The 23,137-nt window shown below is 50.7% G+C and overlaps 1 protein-coding gene across 3 annotated transcripts in view; it reads right to left on the reverse strand.

Moving 5' to 3' along the window:
- Window positions 1-22,451, reverse strand: part of STX8 (syntaxin 8) — an 87,659-nt gene extending 65,208 nt beyond the window's left edge. For all 3 annotated transcript variants that reach the window (XM_039562260.1, XM_039562259.1, XM_039562258.1), the window contains exons 1-6: window positions 22,353-22,451; window positions 21,846-21,945; window positions 18,095-18,189; window positions 16,454-16,564; window positions 10,196-10,320; window positions 8,765-8,857 (exon numbers count right to left, since the gene is read on the reverse strand). In XM_039562260.1, coding sequence (XP_039418194.1) covers window positions 8,765-8,857; window positions 10,196-10,320; window positions 16,454-16,564; window positions 18,095-18,189; window positions 21,846-21,945; window positions 22,353-22,369 — 541 coding nt within the window. In that variant the 5' untranslated portion in view covers window positions 22,370-22,451. The remainder of the gene's footprint in view (window positions 1-8,764; window positions 8,858-10,195; window positions 10,321-16,453; window positions 16,565-18,094; window positions 18,190-21,845; window positions 21,946-22,352) is intronic.
- Between the last annotated feature and the right edge of the window lie 686 nt (window positions 22,452-23,137).

Genomic DNA, 23,137 nt, shown 5'->3' on the forward strand with positions numbered 1-23,137 from the left:
AATGTGCTGGAGAGCCCTGAGCTGCCGGCTCGGGCTGAGTAAGCCCAGTTCAAAGCACTCCTCAGATTCCAGCAATACCTCATGAGCACAACGTGCCCAGAAACGTGGTTTTCTTATTCTCCCCTGCGTTGTAACCGTGCAGCTTCCAGCCCTACAGGTTTTCTGGGAAATCTATTAAAAGGCCATTAAGTGCCCACCAGCCCTGACCGAAATCACCATGACGCAGGAGCATCTGGTTCCCACCAAGCATGACTCCCTTTAAAGCCTGGACATCACCTCCTCTCCAGTAATGTCTGGGCAAGCAGCTTCTCCAGGGATGTGGGACTGAGCAGCCACCTCCTCCTTCCCCCCATAAAACCTGAAAAAACCCTCCAAGAAGGGGAAGGCACAGAGGAAGCACTGAAGTCAGAGTCTTTAATGTATACACTGAAGTAGAAACCCTCAAGCTGTATTTCACTGCCACAAATAGCAAATATTTTAAAATAAAACATTATTTTTAGCCTAAGTGGTGCTTAAGGATTCGAGAATAAAACACTGCCCAGAGACAGGGAAATGTCACCATGTGAAAACGCTGAAGCAGCTGTGTCCTGCTCAGTGAACACCAGATCAGGGCAGAGAGGAAGCATTTGGGATCCTGTCTCAAACCTTAAAACCTTCCTTGATTCAGCCAAAAACCAGAGGAGAATGAGTAAGGTAGAACACCTCGGTGTATCTATGAGGGTAAAATAAATAAAACTATACAGAAACTCACATAACATTTTCCTAGATCCTCTAGCAAAGGCTGTTCTGCACAGGGCCATTTATCCCCTGCCTTTCTTTTCCACAAGCAGCGACTGTAAGGTCAGGATATAGAATTCCAGTTGCTCCCAGACAGGTAGGGATCTACCAAAAAGGGGCTGTAAAGGAGAACAGGCTGGGTTTGTCCCTTCCTGCTCCTTTATGACACACGACAGACATCCTAAGAAAGCAGGAAAGCAGGCTGGGAAAACAAATCCCCTCTCCCTGGTCTCGAGATTTTCTTGAACGGAGGAAAAGCTAAATTAACATGGAAAAAAATCATCAGCGTTTTGAAATATCTACAATTACAGTTAGGATTTGTTTTCTTTTTAAACAGTTTAAATCAAACGCCTGAAGAAGCAGATGGGAAACTCTCATGTGCTAAAGGTTGAGGCTTCTACCAGAGCTCTCCGTTAGGAAACTAAAGACAAGGCTTAACAAAGAAGATGTTTAAGATCGTAACTCTTATCAAAAAATCCTGAAAGGCTTAAAGAAGTTGGAAACTCCTTTCTCCAGCAGCTCTGGTCCCCCCCAGACAGATGCAGGGAGACGGCTTCCCCCTCCCCAGCGCGGGGTGGGTGAGGTAGGGATTGACTAACTGTGGAAAAATCCACATAATTGAGAAGACAAATGTTGAATAGTTATTTTACTGCTTGAACCATTCAAGGAAAAAGGCTGCCCGTGCCAAGGGGCCAGCCAGGCTCATTGTGTGCGAGCAGCCCTGGGCAGCAGCGGCGCTTTCATCCCCCGCCAGGTGCGGCCTCGTGCTTCACGCGGGGCTGGGAGCGCTGCAAACACCACCGGGAGCAGCAGCAGCAGCATCTCCAGGGCCACAGAGAGCAGCAAAACCCACACAGGGGCTCGGAGCACGGCCCCCTGTCGAGGCCATTTGCTGCTTCCCAGGAGAAGCCCCATCTTCAACGAGGAAAAGCTGTAACAACTCAGGCTCGAGAGTCCCAGCTTGGAACCTGCTGCCAGATGAATTTTCAAAAATAAAGTAAAATTAGAGTTTCAGCCAAAATATCCGAGCCATGTCAGAACAACGCTGCTTCTTCCACGTTAAGAGTCTGCAGCGGCCTCGGGAGCTGCAGTAGCCCAATGTTTTTGGTGACACACACAGAAGAGAGAGGGGGATGGAAAAGGACCCAGGAGAGGAACTGGTTGAGCAAGAATGCTGGAATATGGATGGGTGGTTCCAAAAGTGAGGATTAGACACATTCAGAAGGGGAGATTAAAGATCAAATCAATAAAAGCAGGAGAATGAGAAGTCTGAAGGAAACCAAGCTGTAGAAGAGAGAGGAAAGAGCGAGCTAGGGAAGGTCACAACAGAAAACAAGAACTCGTCTGCTCCACCTCCTGCTCTAACTCAGCTGAAGCCACCTGGAATGAAACATGCTCCTAAAGGTGTCCCACAACAAGGACTTCCCAACCTCCTGACACAGGCTGTGTCACTCCTGGGAGAAGGATTTCCTGCTCCTCTTGACCTCAACTCCAGACAGAGCCAGGCACCTCAGCTCAAGCCGTGTTTAATTCCAACCATGAACAGCCAGTCCCTAAGAACATTTATCCAATCCCTGACACACCCAGGGAAGGGAAATCATTTGTGCCCATGCTGCCACAGACTTACAAGGACGTCTCATGCAACAGCACCAAAGCTGTCCTGAAGGTCAAATGACACCTAATTCTTTTCATAAGGCTCTTCCAGAAAAAAATCCAAATTCATTTGACTCCTACAAGGACAGAGCTGTTGTCTCCCCAGTGCTTACAAGGAGCTCGTTCTGCTGTCCCAGTCTGACTGCTGGAAACCCATCCCAGCAGAGGCTGACAGGCAGCACAGGGGTGCAAACCCATCCCAGCAGAGGCTGACAGGCAGCACAGGGGTGATTGCTCCTTGTTCTTCCCCGTGCTGTCAGCAGCCCTCCGTGAGGCCATGGGCAGGACACCTCACACCTCCCTCGTGCTGCTCCAATCATCCAACACTGCTGAAATTACCCTGAGCCTGAGCTCCAGAGCTCCCTGTGCAGGTTCCCATCTGGCTGCTGACCCACGCTTGGAGACAGATCCATTCTGCAGTGGCTTCCCTGCTTTTCCACGTTCCTTTTAAGAATACCAGGAAATTTCACAGATAAATAAACACTGAAGCAGCAAAGTCTTGTGCTTAAAAGGTTAGGAAATACTATAAATACTATTTTGTGTAGACACCTTTCTCAAAGCAATGCAAATTCAGTGTAACCTTGGTTTCCATCACCCAGCAGGCAGCACAGGCAGGGTTACTTCCTTGACAGATACCAAATAATTTGTTTTATCCTCATCACCCAGCACAAGGCTGCATTCCTCATGGATTGCACACGACTCCAGCTCTGCTCTGAAGAGTTAAAGCTCCCTCACAGAGCTTCCCACGATGGCCCTCCTGCCAGCAGGTCTGAGTGTATTTTGATTTTGACAGCTTCCTTGGGAGATGAAACGCTATTATTCCAACTCAGACGGAAAATAGGAAAACTAATAGTTAAGGTTTATTTTGGATGTTCTGTAAAAGAGAGCTTGAACCTCTCTCTTTTTTAAAACCACATGCAAACCAAACCTTATCTACCTTTCCAAGCAATATTTAATTTATTTTGATGGATTTCAGGGACGTGGTTTCGTGGTGGACTTGGCAGCGTCAGGTTTACAGTTGGACCCAGCGATGTTAAAGGTCTTTCAGAAGGAAATGATTCTGCATTCCCCAATCCTTCCCGGGGGATGGACCAGATGATCCCCAGAGGTCCCTTCCAAGCCCAGCCATTCCGTGATTCATGGCACCCAGAGCTCAGCCTGCACCAGCTCCTGCCAAGTGCCAGCGCTCCAGACCTCGGCAAACCAGAGCCTGGGATGCCAAGGCAGGCATGCAGAGGGAATCACTCCTGGAAAAGCTCAGCTGGGGTGGCTTAACCACCCTCACACCGAGCTCCTGGGCAGCAGCACAGACAGTTTTATGCTCTAAGGCAACATTTATCTGCTGCTGCTGCCACAAACTCCTCTTACAACCCTCGCCTCACTCTCTAAACGTTTTCCCACACCTGGAAGGAATGAGGCAGGGACCTTACAAATGGTTTTTGTCACTACATACACACAGTTCAACCCCAGAAGAGATCCAGTCCTATGCACAAAATGAGGCAAGACCTGCAGAAAATAGCGTGCAAGTGGTTTAGGACCAGAAATACACGCAAGAAGTGCTGTGTAACCTCAGGTTTGCCATTTCCCAGCTTCTCAACGTTCATATCCAGCCTAAGTATTGCACTATTTAGACCACTCAAGACAAAAAGCAAAGTCAATTTTTCCCCCAGGAAGGGTTAAATCCACTTAAACAGTGTGCAATGAAGACAGAGCAGTGCCTCAGTAACACTGAAGTTGTTTCTATTCCATACAATAAGCTCAGGAAGCAAAATTAAAATCTGTCTGCATGGTCTGAGGTCACTCGGGCTAGGAATGGTTATTTTAAATCTGAATATTAGAAACATATGCTTCTCTATGGAGGTTTCTAGCAAACCTGAACCTGCTGGTGCTCAGCCTTTCCCAGGGAATGCTGAACACCTCCAGAGCCCTCCAAGCAGGACTGGAGCCATCTCCAAGGGGGTCACAGCAGGCAGGGCTGTAACTCCATAGGATGAAAACAGATATTGTTTAGACAGGATGATGAACATCTCTAAAAATTTAATCTTCAATCATTTCTGATTTACAAACTAATCCTAACAATGATGCAATGCACCCACAGCCCCATTGGTCTGAGGCTCATAACTCCAGCACAGCCCATACACAGTGCTAATTAGTTTGTATTACAGCAAAAATGCTCCTAATAAACAGAAATGTGAAACGACTTTTGGACTGTGCAATAGCCATGTAAATAATCTTTAGGAGGAGCCCTTTACTGTCCTTATCCTGACTGCACCAGGAGCTTGGGGCTGGGCACTGCCCTGGGAGAGGGGCATCACATTCCTGGCGCTGTTTCCAGTAAGTCTCTGCACCACCAGGAATATTTTCACTCCCTTCATTGATGACACCAGAGCAATTCTCTAGGTGTGTGCAGAACAGCAGCCAGAACAGGGCTGCAGTCTCAAGCATTTTGATGGCAGAGCGTCAGGGTAACAAAAATCTCACACCAGGCTGAGCTGAATCACCCTGGAGGATTTTGTGCCACCCACTGTGACCAGAGGTGACACTGCAACCTTGACTTGCAAAGCTACTGTAAACAAAAACATAATGCTACAAGTTCTGGTCGGTTTTAGAAACTTGATTTTGACAAGAAATTGAAAATGTTACGTAACCATGTAATTAAAGGATTATTATGAGAGACAGTTTACTTAAAATGATCCATTCTGGTTAAGAGCAGCCTGACTGGGTACAGCATTCTCCCAACCAGGAAAAGGACACAAACAGTGTCTGATTTTGCAGCTTATCTGTTTATGAACTTATTTGCACTCTGCTATGAACTTTAGAGGAGCCAGAAGCAAAAGAACCCATCCTCAACGGAGCAAAGCAAACGGACACTGACAGGGTGCAAATGCCAAGCAGGGCAAGTTTTGCAAGCTCCCAATATTTACCATCCATCCCAGAGTACTCCATTCTCATGCAAGCATGTCCCAATGAGAAAACAACTTCTCTATAAGGGTAAAACAAACAGCATTCACAATTTCTGAAAGCATTCTTCCACAATTATTGCACTAGATTAGATTGCCTCATCACCAGGGCCAGAGGCCATTTACACTATTTTCTTTCTTTTTTTTTTTTTATGGAACAGATGAAAGGATTACAGAAAGTTTTCTGGGGCCAAATTTGGAGCTAATGATGGGAAAATTCTTTTGCTAATCCCCACTGCTAGCAGACTCCTGAGGCTGGAAAAAAACAATGCCTCCTGGTACCCTGCTTCTATTTTGCTCACCAGTGCGAAATGCCCTGCTCAGGAGGTTTGCAAAGGCACATCAGCTTTAAGCAGAGCCATAAAATCTGCAGGACAGGGCTATAGTGAAAACCTGAGTGGAGAACCACGTGAGACACCCATTAAAACTTGGATGCTGCACAACGAAAGCCAAGGATGGGACTCAGGCACACAGCAGCCACCTCCATCCGAGCTGCAGCCCGGGGGGAACGGGCTTTTCCAGGATATTCTGTGCCAGGCAGGCTGGAGGGATCCCACCTGAGCAGTCCCTGCTGGCTCTTGAAGATTCTTGGAGAGATGGGTGGAAAGACCTCGTGTCACCGCCTGTCCTCGGACAGGGACCGACCCTTCCCTGGGCACAGCTCCCACCAAAGCCCGGGGATGCCCTGGGACAAAGCTCCAGAGCTGCTCCTCCGAGCAGCGACACTGCCGAGGCACCTCCCTCCCGAAGGCAAAGTTTAATCATTTTGCAGTCATTTAACAAACACAAAGGATTCACGTGTACCAGCTCCGGGCAGGAGTAAACTTTGCATAATTAATCCCTCGGTCCTGGCGCATCTGCAAATGCACAGCTACACCAACAGGCACTCAGGGGAAAATGCCTCTGGCCACCTCGGAGGGCTGGGAAGTGCAAACATCTCCAGAGAGCCGGAGCTGCCTCGGAATGGAGAAAGCAGAGCCGAGGAACAAGCCTGGAAAATCAGTCCCCAACTCCCCAAAGGCTGATTCGTTAATGCACATTATCAGCTGCTTCTGAACGAAGCCACATTTTATTTTAACACCGGGACAAGCTACAGGCACCTCCTGAGCTGCAGAAGGTGGGAACATCCCCAGCAGGTCAGGGAAGTGGAAGTCAAGCTTCCCACAGAAAGGGGTGGTTTGGTGGAAAGTCTGACTCGAAGAAAAAGAAACGTTGAAGCAGCACTTAATGAAGATGAACTTCCCCTGCCTCCCCACAATACAGACGATGCCATTATCACTCAGCACTAGGAAGGAAAGGGATTCCAGGCAAGGGGAAATTGCAGGGCAGTTATCCTCATCAACCTGAGCGTGCAGCAGTGACAGGAGCTTGGCAGAGCGCCTGAGCAAAGTCTGCTCATGGTTAAGCACAGGGCATGAAGTAAGATGTGCACAGGAAAACAGCCCCTGGAAAATATTGCTCAGGAGTTCAGCTTTTCCAGGGTGCCAGTGGCAACAAAATGTCTGACCTTATCCCCCCATATCCGCCAAAAAAACCCAAAAAAAAGGGATTGCATAAAGTCAGCGGAAACATGGGAGTTCCACTTGCCTGGCAGGGATGAAGCCAAGTGCTGAGTGATCTGCCCCCACATCTGTAAAGTCAGGCTATTTCCCAACTCTCTGGACAGCTTAAACATCTCCTGATGACACTTCCTACACGGCTGGCAGGTTTGCTGCTCGTGGCTGTGGGACACGACGAGCAGAGCTCGGGCTCTGAGCAGTTTCCTCAGGATCTCAGGATCAGCACAGACAAGTCCTCACCACTTCCTACTCCAAGCACTTGGGAAAGTTTCCCTCTTTTGAGAAAGAGCTGCCTGTAGCTCAAAGAAGAGCTCCCATGAAAACACAGGAATTTTGCTCAAGGGTTTTGTAACTGTCTGTAAGACAAACACCACCAGAATTATTTGCATTATTTGTAAAAAGGAGGGTTAAACACATTCCATCTCACAGATGTTTCGAGGCCTCATTGCTAGAGAAAGGCTGGCAGAAATGCAATGGCACAAAACACAGAACCTTCAGGGTCCCAAGAACATAAGGATTTGGGGAAACCATCCCCAACCCCCAACAGAGAAATGGGACACAGATCGTGTATTTTCCTGAGGAGAAACCAAAGTTTCACAGAGAATCCATAAACATGCTCATGCTTCCCACCTGTTTCCTATTTAGAGCAAAAAAAAAGCAATTAATGTGACTTTTTAAGCAACGATTAATAAAGAAACCTATGAGATGAGACCCCTAATTGAAAATGTCTTTCCTCACATGAGGCAGAGGATCAGAACATGACAGGAGCACTGAGCAGTCTCTCCCAGCTGCACAAACCGTTCCTTAACAACCTTAAAATTAATAAACAAAGACATATTCTAGGCATTTCTGATCCCTCCTGGATTTAGCCATGGCAAACAGGAGAAATCCATCCTCTTGCTTCACTCTGCTTCAGAACAGAGCTCCCAGGCAGCACCTCACAGCAGTGATTGTGAATTTGGAAACTCCTGACTCTGAGCAGACTCACAGGGAGATACAAAGGGGAAATGCCATCCCAGGAAGAAGCAGATTTCAGGGTTAGCATTTATTAGCAAGGAACAGGGAGGGCACTGCCCTCCTCAGCGGGGAAGCACAAGCCAAGGATAAAGCACAGGGGTGCAGCCTTTGTGAGAGGGAGAAGCTGGCAGGGCCCTCACTGAACTGTCAGCAGTTGGAAGGAATGGAAAAGTCAGGAGCACGGGAGGATCTGCTCTCCCAGGGCCAGCTCATGTGCACAGCTCAGCGGGCAACAAAGAGGATTTACCCGGAGAGCAATCCCACCACTCGGACACTGGCTCCTCTGAAAGGAAACAGGTACTCCTGCTTCAGTGCTGCACTTAATCTGATCTACATTCACTGCCATGAACCCTCCCAAACCCAATCATTTGGAGCAAACAATGCAGTGCTTCCCCTTTAATCGCTGGCTCAAGACTTTCACTCAGTTCATCAGGAAAGACACAGAATGAGAATGCTCAAGTGAAGCCCTGCACCGCATAAAAACTGTCACAAACCAGAAAAACGCAGAAGATCGAGTACAAAATTAATTTTGTGCTTTGGACCAGCAATCACCAATCTCTTTGTTCAAAAGTCAGGCTTGGGGAAGCACCCCAAGGGTTACACATTGTACCCAGCCCACAGGGAACAGAGAGAGGCACAGCAAAATCAGGAGATGAATGGGCACAATCTGCAGTGGTTGCTTGAACATAAACCTTTCCTGTCAGCTGCTTGCTCTGTGGGCAGGAAGAGCAGTTGTGCGAGGAGAGAAAAAAATCAATCCCAGCCTTACATAAAAGTGAGGCAAAATCTTGTCCTTACCGTTCTGCTCATCCAGCTCATTCCCAATTTCCTGCCCCATTTGTTTTTGCCGGGATATGATTGAAGAAAGAGCATCGAGTCCAGCATCTTGTTCTGCACCAGGAAAATATATTAAATTACTTTGAGAAGTTGCTGCTATGCCAGGCTACATAAAATAGGTAGAAGTGAAGAACAAAAATCTACTCTGTGCTTAAAGGGCTAAAATGTATTAAGAAAAACACATGAACACAACATGAAAATTAATCCTTATGGCAACAGTACTCTTGAAATAATGCGAATGATGGGTAAATAATTTCTCTGCTCTGGCTGGGACATTTTGCTGAGGATCCAAAAAAAAACAAAATCCAAGAATTTAACATTCAGCTGTTACTCAATCATAAATGCAGGGGATTTTCTGGCATACACAGTGAGCTCCTGATTAGCCTTTTTAAATTTTCCAAGCAACTTTTAACATGAATAAAAGAAAACAGGTGATGCAAACACCAAAGAATTCAGAGAGACTTTTAAAGCTGCAAGAGGATGCAGAGCTTGGGGGAGAGCTGAGGGAGAGGGGACGGGGGCAGTGGAAGTGTGATGTGCTCCCACACTCTGCAGAGCTCCCGTGTGAAGAACCACATCCCCCGTGCCCTGCAGGCACCAGGGAGCCCCTCAGCCAAAATGTGCAGCTCTCCCTGCCCAAAGCTGCCAGGGAGTGGCAAGAGAGGAGCTGCAGGAGGGTCAGTGCCCAGGGCACAGCAGTGATACTGCCCAAACAGGGTGGCCAGGACCCCCTTCCCCTCAATGGCCCTCCAGCATCTCTTTCACCTCAGTTTAATTACCTATAATGTAATTAAAAACGCAGCTGAGGTTCCTCCTGGACCATCCAGACAGAGCTCAGGCCACTCTCCTGAGCTGTACACAAGTTGCTGTACACTCATGCAGAGTGAAGCAGGTCTTATCTGGAGACTGATTTCATTCCACCACTTCCAATATTTTAATTGCCTGGAAATGACCTCATTAACCACCTGACATCCTCAGGCTGAGGTTTCCCAACACTTCCAAAGTCAGAGATTCCTTATGGGTGCTGAGGGCCAAAATCTAAAGACCCTTTTTGGATGAGTTAATTCTTACCTCGTTCCAATTCATTTAATGCACCCAGCACCACCCCTGCACCCAGTGCAGTTATGGGATCACACAGCACACCAAAACCATTAATATGGGCAAAATCAGGACTTCCAAAATTTAATTTAAGAAGTTGCATCCAGTTCAGAGCATTGCAAGCACAATGCTGCTCCTGCAAAAACAGAAAGCAGAAAGCTCCAGCTGCCTGGAGCTGTTGTGTTTGACATCTGTAAATAAAAAAACTTCAGCATAGGTTGGTGTATTGAGGTTCAAATAAAGGCTCCTCTCAGGTCCCAGCAATGCTCCAAACAACCAGAAAGGCTCCTGTACCTTCGATGATCCTTCTCTGCTGCTGCCTGAGCTCATCAAAGCCGAGTCCTCTGGTCTCCTCCGATTCCTCCAAGAGCCAGGGGTTGGTAACGCCTCGTTTGACCCCTCCTGCCATGAGGCTGGATCTGAAAACAGCTTCAGTGAGTGATGCCCAACACCAAGCCCCTGGCAGACAGCAGCACCCAGGGCTGAGCACTCTGTGGGGCTCTGTGCAACCCCAGGAGAAACCAGCCAAGAACAACCCCCAGTAACAAATCCATCTCACGGGCTGGCCGTGGTAAGGGAGGAGAGAACTCATTTCACAGGGAACAGTTAGGCTACAGAGTGAAATACATCCCACAGATTGTGTAACATATCCATATAAAATGTTTGTGTGTAGAACACACAGCATTCCTGGGAATGCACATTATGCCTGTATTTGCTACATGATCAGAACACAAGCTTATAAAAACACTGCTACAGCCTCAAACAGTGAAAGGATCCCCTTGTTAACAGAGATGCAAATCAGATGAGACCTTTAATTCCCTGCAATCCTGACCAAACCTAACCAGGAACATTTCTGAATTTCAAAAGCTGTAGGTGGACACAGCTCCCCCCTGCATTTCCTAGTCTGGCATCAACCTGAACGAGAAGCCAGGAACACACACTTTCAAATGAAAGAGTAATTAAATAATGGGGTTTCTTTTCAAAGAGTTATGACTTGAGATTGTTCACGTTACAGACACTTCCCTGGTGACCACAGAAAACAAGTTTTCCATGTCCAGGGCACATAAATCCAGCCAGTAAAATGAAACCCCACTTAAATATTTCCTCAATACCAGATTTCTGGTTTCTGCCTTTCAGCTCTTCACTGGCTTTTCCTACAAGACAAACCTCATGTCTGACTGAGAGTCCTCTGAACCCAGAATTGCAGCTCAGGTTCAGGGGGAGTCATGGTAAGGTTGGTTCCCCCACAGATGTTCCCAAGCTGGAGCTTTTGCTTTCTGCTTTGCTTTTTCTAAACTCTGTATTTCTTTCCTATTTCACCTTTTCCCTGCTCTTTCCCAAAGCACTTCCCCAAACAGAAGAACTGAGAGGACTCTAGAATCTCTTAAATTCTCGATGTTTTTTAATTACACCAAGACCCAAATTTGCATGTTGCAGTGGTTTTGGTGTTTTTAATCGAGTTTTCAATCGAGCTGTTCTCCAGGAGATGCTCTGATGCTGCCCAGTGCCCACATCTGCTGGGCATCCCTCTGTGGCCAAAGCCCCGGGGCAGGAGGTCACTCTGCACAAGGACAGCGGGGCCAGGAGGGGTCAGGGCCCTGCTGACGCTGAAGGGTGTCCAAGCACAGCCCCGAGCTCGGGCCGGAGCTCCGGCAGGAATTCTGGGGAGCTGGGGACATCTCCTGGCCGTGGGATGGAGCAGCACGGCCGGAAAATCCCCGCACAGAGAGCTCTGCAGCTCCTCCTCTCCCCGGACACTGGGACACGGCCACTGGACTCCAGCTCAAGAATGAAAAATAGAAAAAAAAAACCACTTTTTTTTGCTAAAAGTGGCTAAAAAGCACTTTTTATACATCTCAACGTGTCCCTTAACCACGCCAGTGATGCTGAACACCAGAGCAGAGCCAGCCCTGCTGTGCCACGACCAGCTGGGTGTCAAGGGCAACACCAGAGAGGAGCTGGGATTCTGCTGCATTCCAGCCCTGCACCTCCATTAAATTTCCATGTATTTATCGAGGCTGGCAATTGGGCTTGATTGGACAAACTGACACACACCTGGAATGAAGTTTTACACATTACCCAGCCTTCCTCCCTGCTCTGGGGCATTAAACATGCTCTTTTATCTCCCAGTCTCACAACTGGCACCAGGTTTGTGAACACGACAGAAGCACTACGCTGCTCGAGATGGAAAAACCCTTGCAGTTCACCCAATTCAGTTCAATTAGAAGGACACAAAATCCAGGGTAACAACACCTGACAAAGTTGTTTAACTAAAGCAAAGGGAACATAAAGCTCTCTGCTTGCTGAAAAGAGCACAGCTATTTCTGCCTGTTAAAAAACAGCCAAGGCAAGCAAATTTGAAATAATCTGCGGCTCTGTCTCTCTCCCTCCCCCCAGTGCTCTGCCCTGCTCTTGTAGGCTGGGTCATGACAAGTGGTCTGCTCGTTACAATAATCTTTGTGACATGTTTGGTAACTACCTTCCCACACAAGGCAGCACAACTTCCTCCTTCCTCTGATCCTGCCCTGCCTCGCCTCGGTGGTGTGAAGATTAAAGCTTATCCAATTAGCCACCCACTGCCTCCGCCAGGTTAATCAGGCAAATCTTGGAAGCCGTCACAGAGCACTGGAGTGTGGGGATAGCTTTTGATTATAGGAGCAGATTTAACTAATTACAAGGCTCAGCAATGCGCCCAAGTATAAAAGGTGATGGGGTTTAAAATCAGGGAGCTATGTCACTGCCTAACAAGGGAGGGCTTATCTTATTGTTTCACTGATAATTCTTATAACACCTCCCAAGTAACTTAGATTACTCAAGCAGCACTTACTTTAGGCCAAGGCCACACATCGAGGCTTAGGGCTTTAGAAGACTGATCAGCAAGACTGAGTCTTAAACAAACCTGGGTCATATGACAGCTGGGTGGATGATCACTTGAACATTCCCTTAACTACAGTGGGGCTCTTTGAAGCCCCAGCCTGGCTTCACAGGTCACTCTCCACAGCGGTGAGGAAGGATTGGGGCATTCTCTCACTTACAGTGCTTACACTGTATTTTTAGGAAGCTCCAAGCTAATAAATAAAACAAATATAATTTTACCATACAAAATAAAAGCGCTCTCTATCCCTCCAAAAACCCATGAGAGGCCGTAAGAGCACAGGCACTTCCCAATCCCCTCCAGGTACCATCCCAGGTGGAGATTTCCCCACGAGAAGTGCTCCTGATGGGAAGCCTCCAGCACTCCCTGCAGCTGGCAGAGGACTTGCAGCCCCACCAGCACAAGAACTGCTGTTCCCACATTCCAGGAAATTCCATGTTGCTCTGGACACCATTTCCCTGCGGCTGGGTTCACTGGTCCCACTGCTTCAAGGACTGGAAGCTGCACGTGCTGCCTGAGGAGAGTGTTGGACAATCCTGACCACGCTGGTTCATGACCACACAGCCAAAGGCACATTAATCCTGGAAAACCCCAGCCCATCCCTAGATCTGATCCTGGGACTCAGCTCTCAGGTGTTCTCCTGGATGGACAATTCCCTCTTCTCCCACCCTTCCCATCGCCTCCCAGAGCTGAGGCCAATCCCATCCCAGCTCAGGACGCTGCAGCTGCAGCCAGGAGGCTCCAGCAGGAACTGGGAGGGAGGAAGGACACCAGGAAGGAGGTTTACAGGCACCTAAACAACCATTGTTGATCTTATTTCCTAAAGAGAATTTGCCCCCCACAAACAACAGCCAGATTCCCAAAAGCATTTGACACCTGATGGCTCATGGATTGAAGGGGGCACTCGTGGATTGAAGCCTGGTTGGCACTGGGCAAAATTCCTGTTTGGATCAAGGCTGAAATACTTTACATCTGACAGAAAAGTGTTCAACCACGAAAAATGGTGACCCACACTGAAGAGAAAAAAGAATATGGACTCTTAAATGTACCTGGGGTAGCTCTCACTGAAGGTGCTTTGTGTCTCACAGATACCAGAAGCTGTTTCTATTTTTGAGGAATTCCAAGAGAAATCAAGGAAGGCCAGTTAATTTATTGATTCTCTGGTGACAGATACAGACCTCTCCAGCCTGAGACCTGGTCAGACAGGAGCAGGAACATTCCCATTCCTCTGCCTCCATGAATGTTTAAATACTCTAAAAGTTTGACATGTGATATCCAGAAAGTCAGCATTCCTGGCTGCTTTTCCACCCCTGCCTTTGGAATGGAGTGGAACCCTGGGAATCCTGCCCCATTAACGGCCCTCACAACCCGCACAGATCTCTCCCAAGGAGAAAAGGGGGCAGAAGATGCTGAAATTGTGATTAAAACCCAATTAAAGGAAATTTGACTGGCCCTGCTCACGGGGAGTCACGCAAACAGCACAACCTTTCCCTGGAAAATTCCAGCGGCATCTTAATTAAGGCCGGAAGGGGCCGGAAGGGGCAGGAATGCCGTCCCCAAGCCACGGAGCGTCCTGCCCGCAGTTGTCACTTGGGATCAACCCTGAGAGCATTAAACCACAGCCCTGCGCCCCAGAAATGGCTTCAGAGCAGCTTTCAAAGGAGGTGAAACTCACTGAGTGGTGACCAAACGTAAACCAGATTAATTCCAGGGAAACCCTCCCAGCCCCAGGCCCTGGGACAATAAATTTGTGATCAGTGGTGCAGGAAGGTTAATGAAAGGAAGGGCTGCTGCAAGAACAGGACCTGGCCGACGTGGGCTGTCACATCAGGGCTGGATTAGATATGGAAAAGCAGCACAAACCAGGGAAGTGTCACTGCTCAGCTTCATCAAACTCCAGGCGCCGATTTTTCTAATGCAGGAAAAGCTGAGTGTCAGCTCCAGGCACATTCCAGGGTGGGCTCTGCCACCTCCGGAATCCCAAAGCTGGGCCAGGACTCTGCAAGGATTCCAGAGGGACCCCGAGCTGGGAATGGCAGCTGAGCCCTACAGACCCTGGGGGCTCCGGGCCTGAGACCAGCCCCTGCCAAGCTCCTGCCGAGATCCCTCCAAGCTCCCTCCAAGGTCCCTCCAAGACCCCTCCAAGCTCCCTCCAAGGTCCCTCCAAGCTCCCTCCAAGGTCCCTCCAAGCTCCCTCCAAGGTCCCTCCAAGGTCCCTCCAAGCTCCCTCCAAGGTCCCTCCAAGGTCCCTCCAAGACCCCTCCAAGGTCCCTCCAAGGTCCCTCCAAGCTCCCTCCAAGGTCCCTCCAAGGTCCCTCCAAGCTCCCTCCAAGCTCCCTCCAAGGTCCCTCCAAGACCCCTCCAAGGTCCCTCCAAGCTCCCTCCAAGGTCCCTCCAAGACCCCTCCAAGGTCCCTCCAAGTTCCCTCCAAGCCCCTTCCCTACAGACCCACAGAGCCCAGGCTCAGGCAAGAGAGGGAAGTTGGATTCACTGGCACAAGATTCAGGCCCTGAGTTGTCTCTGCCTGCACCCCTGAAAACCAGACCCACACGGACAATAGGGAAGGGGTGGGAGTTCACCAGACAGAATATTTGGCATAGTTTTATCCGTTTTTAATAACAGAGGTTAAAAGAGAACTACAAAACACCAAGCCTTGCAACACTAGCAAATAAATATTCTCTGATGTTATCTTCTGCTGGAAAATGCTGGATTCCCTGATCATTTCTAATGGGGCTTGAAATTATCAGGGGATTTTGATATTTTCCTCCTGTTTGCCTCGACACCTTCTGGCTGGGGCAGCCCAAAGCTGAATCCCTGAAGCAGCACCTTGCCAGCACTGCCCTGCCACAGCAGGGATGGCCACAGAGGCCACAGCAGGGATGGCCACAGAGGCCACGCCAGCTCAGGGACTGCTCAGAGCAGGCGACACACAAGAGTCCCATGTCACAGTCCCATAGACATTTCACCCACTCACTGTTTTACACATTTTGGGTGACTCAGGGATAGATTTAAGAGCCAACACAACAACTGGATGTGCACAGAGCTCTGGAGAATCCAAACCTAGAGCAACTGTTTGGGTTCGACCACAGTCTGGAGGTTTATCACCTGCAGCAGGTGCTGCCCTGATGTCTGGTTATGTAAAGGTGACTGAAAAAATCACAACCACATGTCACAGACTGGGCTGGGCTGGAAGGGACCTTAAAGATCATTTCACTCCACCCCTGCCATGGCAGGGACACCTCCCACTGTCCCAGGCTGCTCCCAGCCCCAATGTCCAGCCTGGCCTTGGGCACTGCCAGGGATCCAGGGGCAGCCCCAGCTGCTCTGGGCAACAAGGGCAGCAGAGGCTTTGGGTGTAACAAACACCACCCCAGAGAACAGAAGCACTGAACCCAACCCCTGCACCTCCTCCCTGGAGAGACCCTCACCAAGCACAACCACACAGGGAAGGCAGGGAACTGCACCAGCTGAACTCTGAGTACCACCAGAACCAGTGCCTGTGCCCAACAGGCACCACCCACAGAGAACTGCCAGGAATGACTGTCCCTGACAGAAACACAGCATTTCTAGGCAAATGAAACTCCCTTTGCCACCTGCAGGGGCAAATGAGCTCAGGTATTACCTCAGACACACCCAAAGCTCAGATCCCGTTGGGCTTTGAGGGGACAGTGCCATACCTGGTCATGTCTGGCTCCGGGCCTTCGCTCCTGTAGGATGCCTCGAGCTGTTTGTGCCGTGTGAGGAGGTCGTCCACCAAATTCTGCCTCCTGTCTCCCTCCAGCTGCGTGCTGATGGCTCTGGGTTAAGGACCAAACTCAAAAAGCTTTCATTTCATTACATAAAATAATACCTGTTATACATTCTTAAAATAAATCAGACTTCCTGATCACCAAAATGAACAATTTTAACTCCAAAAAAAGGCTCTAGGAGGATTGGTCACATTTTTCTGGATGAAATCTGCTGTTATTTTAACTGTGTTTCTGCTCTTTACATATTTCAAACAAAAGGTTTCATACAGTGGCCACAGAATGATCTTTATGTCATCACCTCAAAGTAATGAGAGAACTGGAAGGACATTTACTGCCAAATTAGCACTAAGAAGAGCATTTCCCCCTGCAAAATCCAACCAAAGTCATTCTTTGTTTATTTGCTGGCCTCCAACACTGACAGTGTAACAGTACTGCACAGGTTAAGCTCAGGAAAGGATGAGATTTCTTACAAGAGCTCCAAATTACACCAACAGGGCAGGGCCAAACAGAACAGAGCCTTTAAAATCAGCGGGGTATTTCTCATCTCCCTTCACTGGAGGCTCCTCGCACAGACCAGGGGAGCAGCTCCCAGCCAGTGATCAGACAAAAACCAGAATTTTCCTTTGAGCATCTGTTTCCACTTGCAGTTCATGAGCAGAGCACCCCAACAGCCACTGGTGAGCAGAGGAACAAGAGCTGTGGCTTCCACAGGAGACCTGGGAGTGCTTTTTTACATTAACCTTAGTGACATCCTGAAGGGCTTCTAACTCTGCCCCAAGTACTGCTGAGTGGGTTCAGCAGTGCCTGAGCCGGTCTGTGTGTGCTTTCTGCCCCAGCAGCAGCACTGGCCTGCTCAAGCACCCACTGGGCAGGGAGTTCCAGCCCTGGCCATAGGCACAGAACGCAAGGCCAGAGCTCAGGAGGGATTTCTGCTGTGCTAGGCTGAAATGAAACACTCCTCCCTCAAACCAGATTGCTCCTGGATACCCTCAGGGAGATGGACATACCTGTGACTCCTTAACCAGCCTCTCCCAGCATATCCAAGCCAAGCCATGGGGTAACACTCCTAGCAGAGAATCTGTGATTTTCTTCCCAAGGTGTATTTTGCAGCACTTTGACATCAATCTGAAGCTGCAGCCCTGTTGTTTTCAAGTCAGCCAAAGTCAGGATACCCCAGCCCTGCCCACAGCCTGAACAAAGCTTCCTCCTTCCTTTTAGCAAGAGAAACTGTCACCTGGCCAGCTCAGCGCTGGACAAGTGACCTTGCTCACACCCCAGCAGCTCAGGCAGCTCAGAGGTGGCTCGGCCATTTCATTAAGCTCCTCTCAGACCAGGCTGCTAAGGACGGTGACCCAGAGGTGACCAGAGCCAGGCTCCCTCCCACCGCCCCAGGGGTGCCCAGCCCTTCCTGCACTGCAGCTGCCGTGAAAACAACAACAGAGAAAGTTCAGGTGACAACGTCTGCAAAGGGCATGAGGGGAAAGCCCAGAGTGCGTGGCAGAGGAATGAGGGCACATTTTGCACCGTGCCCGGAGCGCAGAGGGGCAGGGGTGCTGCTCACACGGATACATCTGGCGCACCGCCACCGCCCGCAGCAGCAGCTCCCGCAGCTCCTCGATCTTCTCCCTGAGACTCTGCAGCGAGGATCTGATGGCCACATTGACCTGGGGGGACACAAGATGGTCGCTGTCCTGGCCTGTTGTGTTTGCATGACATTTCATCCCACTTCATGGCAATGTATTTAACTCTTACTGCACAGGTGTGAAGGGCTCCGCTGCAGCCCCGGAGCTGCTCAGAGCCAGAAGTCGCTTCAGGCTGCTTACAAAACATTGGAAGAGTTTCACAAGCACAGTTCTGAGGCATTAAAGCTGTTGAATATGGAAAGCTGTCTTTCAAGTCTTTATAAACACACTTCTTTATATGGGCAAAACATTTCAGCACATTTTAATATTTTCCAGATAATTTTCCAGCTCTCTCCTCTGATGTTTAATACAAATACAGGCACCAGCTTCTTTGGCCACCGGGTTGCTTTCCCAGCTCCCAGGACCAGAGGGAAGGTTGCTACAGGTTCACACATTCCCTGCACTAAACTCCTCCAGACTTGAAACTTAAGACCCCAAAGAAATTCAGATTGTTCCACTTCCTTTCTCAGCAGCACCCAGGACTCCCAATCCTTTCTCACCACTGACCTGCCCAAGATCCAGATGTGTCTGTTCTCACTAAAAATGTAATTCATTCTTCCCTGCTGCAAGCAAACCCCAGGCTTGCAGGAACCCTCCTGCTTTCTCCCACCCCTTCCCATGTCAAACTCACATTATCCTCCGAGTTTCTCCTCCTCAAATGTTATTTCTCTTCATTCCAGTCATGTAGAAAAAACACTCTAACTGCAATCAACAATGCAAGTCATCCTAATTAAGACTTGCTGTGCCTCTTGTTTACAAGCTCCCAGCCCTGCTGTGGCTTACAATGGGCAGCAACCCCAGCTGCTCCGTGGGGAACTGGGAACACAGCAGAGTATCTGCTTCCACCCTCAGTCCTGCTTTCCTGGAGACACAGAGGCAGCAGCAGCTCTCTGCAGGGTCCCCGTGCTGCCAGACCCTGCACGGCCACACCGCCCTGGGTGTCTGCTCAGGGATGGAGCAGCAGAGCCTCCAAAGATGAAATCTCTCTGGCTCAGTGAGGTTTGCTCTCAAACACCACCAAATACAACAGAGAGCAGATGCACCCAGGCTGAGGCAGCCAAAATCCACCTCTGGACCCAAAGCAGCCCAAGATCACCACGGCAACAGATCCAAACCAGGATGGGGGATCAGTGCTTCTAGGAATGCTGAAGCCTCTGCGTGGCCACCAGCTCTGCAACCAGGTAATTAAAGGTCTTTTCATTTGTTCTCAGGTCCAGGTGGAGAATGCTGCATTAGACTGACCCAGAACAGCAACAGAGCACAAAGGTGACACAGCCAAAAAAGTCACCAGACACAGACACCTGGCCAGAAACTGCAGTGAGAGAACAAAAGATTTCACCTCCTCTACAGAAAATAAGGAAAGAAGAAAAGTAGAAAGAAAAGAAACCAGTGGAAGTTTTATGATCAGCTTAATAGAGCAGAGTTCACAGATGGTAAGTGCTGGATTCTAATCTTTCCTCACAGTTTATTTTTCCATTTTAGATTTTATGCTCTATTTTTGGCTCAGCAACAAGCAAGAAGTTTGTCATCCATGCTAATGGCAAAATACTACAAAAATAAAACCCTGTTTACATTCTCCCCAACAGGCCAACACTGGACAAAGACATTTTCCTGCATTACAACACTCAGGAGGCACAGGACACGCGACTGCTCAGCCGTGGATTTCTCAACAGGCATTTCTGTTATGAAAACACCTCTCTCGTTGTTGGAAACTTGTTTAGAGTAGAATCAAACACTGCCAAATATTCCTCTTTACCTGTTAGTGGATTAAAGGAAACTGGAAAACACAGGGCATGGAACAAATGATTTTATGGAGAAGTCAGTCAGCCGTGCAATGTTTCCATAAAACACAACCCCGGAGAGCTCCAGCCCCAGAAAGGCTCCCAACAACACCAGCACCACGTTTCATTGGGGCTTTGGACTCGTCAGAGGTGGCACTGATGCCAACAGAGAACTTTGCCCTCTATAAATACCGACAGATTGAGCAGCAATCTTTTTATTGGTCTGCTGTCGTTCAGGTCTATCTGTACAATTTCGGATGCTTCACCATCCTGAAAGCAGGAGTTTAATCTGCACCTCCAAACACCCCAAAGCCAGAGAAAACACTGCCCTCAAATCCCACTGATTTGGGTCTCCTGAGACCCCTTCTCAATTCCTGCTGAACTGAGTCACCCACTCAGCAGCACTGATTATTGTGCACAGCCTGCACACTTTTCCTCAGCATTTCTTCCGAGGAAACATTTCAAAAATGACATTTGATTTGAACAGCTCTCAGCAAAGTGAGTGGCCCTGCAGATCCAGTGATCAGGCATTGCATCACACCCCTGATATAGAAAGGGGGGAAATCAACCAGTGGGGCTTTAATTATGCCAATTATTGTAAAAGACCAGCTCAAGGGCTTGCAGCAATTTTCATCTGAACACAGCCAAGGGAGCAGTTAATGGCTCCAACCTACTCATGAAGGAAAGGACGAGGCTTTTAGCCCCAGGGAAAGCAGCATCATGAAAACCTTTATTTTATTTCTTAAATAGGAAGTGTGAAAAACGTGGGGAACACGACATTCCTGGGTAAGCTCCAGCTGCTGCTTCTCATTCCTATTTAACTCTGGGCTTGCATTTTGTTAGAAATGCAGCTAAAACAAGGCTGCAAAACTCCTATTCCCTCTGATCTGCAGCAACTGAAGAAGGCAGGAGCCAGCCCTGGGGGAGGAACATCTGCTCCCTGTTCACAGAGAGGGCACAGACCAGCTGCGGAGCATCCCAACATCCCTGAGCCTCTGGGACAGCTCCATCTGAACATCCCTGAGCCTCTGGGACAGCTCCACCCCAGCATCCCTGAGCCTCCGGGACAGTTCCATCCCAACATCCCCGAGCCTCCAGGACAGCTCCATCCCAGCATCCCCGAGCCTCCAGGACAGCTCCATCCCAGCATCCCTGAGCCTCCGGGACAGCTCCATCTGAACATCCCTGAGCCTCTGGGACAGCTCCATCTGAACATCCCTGAGCCTCTGGGACAGCTCCATCCCAACATCCCTGAGCCTCCGGGACAGCTCCATCTGAACATCCCTGAGCCTCTGGGACAGCTCCATCTGAACATCCCTGAGCCTCTGGGACAGCTCCATCCCAACATCCCTGAGCCTCCGGGACAGCTCCATCTGAACATCCCTGAGCCTCCGGGACAGCTCCATCCCAGCATCCCTGAGCCTCTGGGACAGCCTCTGTCCACTCCGGCAGGGACAGCTCGCAGCAGGCAGCAGGGTGTGCCCAGCACTGCCACAGCTCCTGCCTTAAACCAGCCTTGCTGCACGCAGAGATTCACGGCTGCTAAACCCAGACGAGGTCTGTGACACTGAAAAGCCACTGTTCATTCGGAAACTGCGTTCTCGCTCCCTTTACAGACACCTTAAGGGACAGACATCGGCGCTGGGTTCCTGCCACGGAACCCAACCTTCCCGAGCGGGTGCCGGCAGCGACAGCGACACAGCCCCGGCCCTGACCCGCCCCTTCCGCAGCTCCTGCCTCCCTCTGCCCCATATCCCGGGAATTCCGGGCCCGTCTGACCCCGGCACATTTAAACTCAGCCCGTGTCCGGCACAGCTCAGCCCCAAACCCCGCCGAACCCGCTCCCTGCCGGGGCACCTTGGCCGAGCTCTCCCCGCTCCGCTGGCAGCGGTTCCGCTCCTGGATCTTCTCGGCGATGTCCTGGGCGAGCTGGCGAGCGGCGGCGAGCAGCGGCAGCCTGGGGGACGGCAGCGGCTGAGCCCGGGCCCGCGGGACGGAGCCGGGACCCGCCGGGCCCGCGGGACGGAGCCGGGACCCTGCGATCGGCCGGGAGGGACCCGCCGGACCGGCCTCGGGAAAGGGCCCGGGAGGGGAAGGCACAACACCCCGAAAACACAGACACAGAGCCTGGGATGGCCTTTGGGAAAGGGCCCCGGGAAGGGAAGGCACAGCCCCGGGATGGGTTTTGGGGAAAGCCCCGGCAGGGGAAGGCACCACCCCGGGACGGGCACAACCCCCCCACCGCGGCCCTGCCCGGCCCCGCTCCCGCCCCGCCCGTGCCGGGCCCCGGAGGCTCCGCAGCCCCGGCAGGGTCGGTCCCGGCCCGGTCCCGGCCCGCAGCCCCCGGCCCGGCCCGGCGCTCACCAGGGGTCCGGAGCCATCGCGGCCCCGGAACCTTCCCGGAGCTTCCGCCGGATCCGCCCGGACGCGGCGCGCGCAGGCGCCGGGAGGGGACGGAGGCGAGAGGGAAGTGAGAGAAGCAAATGGGAGAGAGGGGAGAGATGGAGAGGGGAGAGAGGGGAGAGATGGAGAGGGGAGAGATGGAGAGGGAGAGAGGGGAGAGAGGTGCCGGGGAACGGGGCCGGGAGAGGGGCGCCGGACGCAGCGCTGCAGCAGTGCAGGGAGCGGGGTGCCCGGTGCTGCGGGGAGCGGGGGCGGTGCTGCAGCGGTTCTGGTGTGCGGTACCGGGGGCAGAGGGGCAGGGGCAGATGTTCAGGGGCCGGAGGTGCGGATGCGTGCAGGGGTGCAGGTACAGAGATGCAGATGTTGGGGGTGTGCGGGTGTTCAGGGTGCAGGTGCCGAGGGGCAGAGGTTCGGTGCATAGAGGGGCGGGTACGGAGGTTTGCAGTACAAGGTGCAGAGATGCAGATGTTCAGGGTGTGGAGGTGCACGGTACGAGGTGCAGATCTGTGCAGATGTGCACAGCACAGAGCCAGAGCTGACCCCGCCCCTCCCTGATGCCAGATGAACCCAACACTGAGCAGTGGCACCGCTTCCTTCTCCAAATCCCCAGCCCTGTGCCCTGTCTCTGCCCATCTCCAGTGACAGTCACTGCCCTCCCTGCCCACGCCGGTGTTCCGTCCCCCCGCTCCCGGGCGCTGTCGCTGTTTCGGCTGCAGTCACCGGCGGGTGGGCGCAGCCCCTCGCTC

Source organism: Corvus cornix, chromosome 18, assembly GCF_000738735.6.
Source record: "Corvus cornix cornix isolate S_Up_H32 chromosome 18, ASM73873v5, whole genome shotgun sequence".
Taxonomy (NCBI): Eukaryota; Metazoa; Chordata; class Aves; order Passeriformes; family Corvidae; genus Corvus; species Corvus cornix.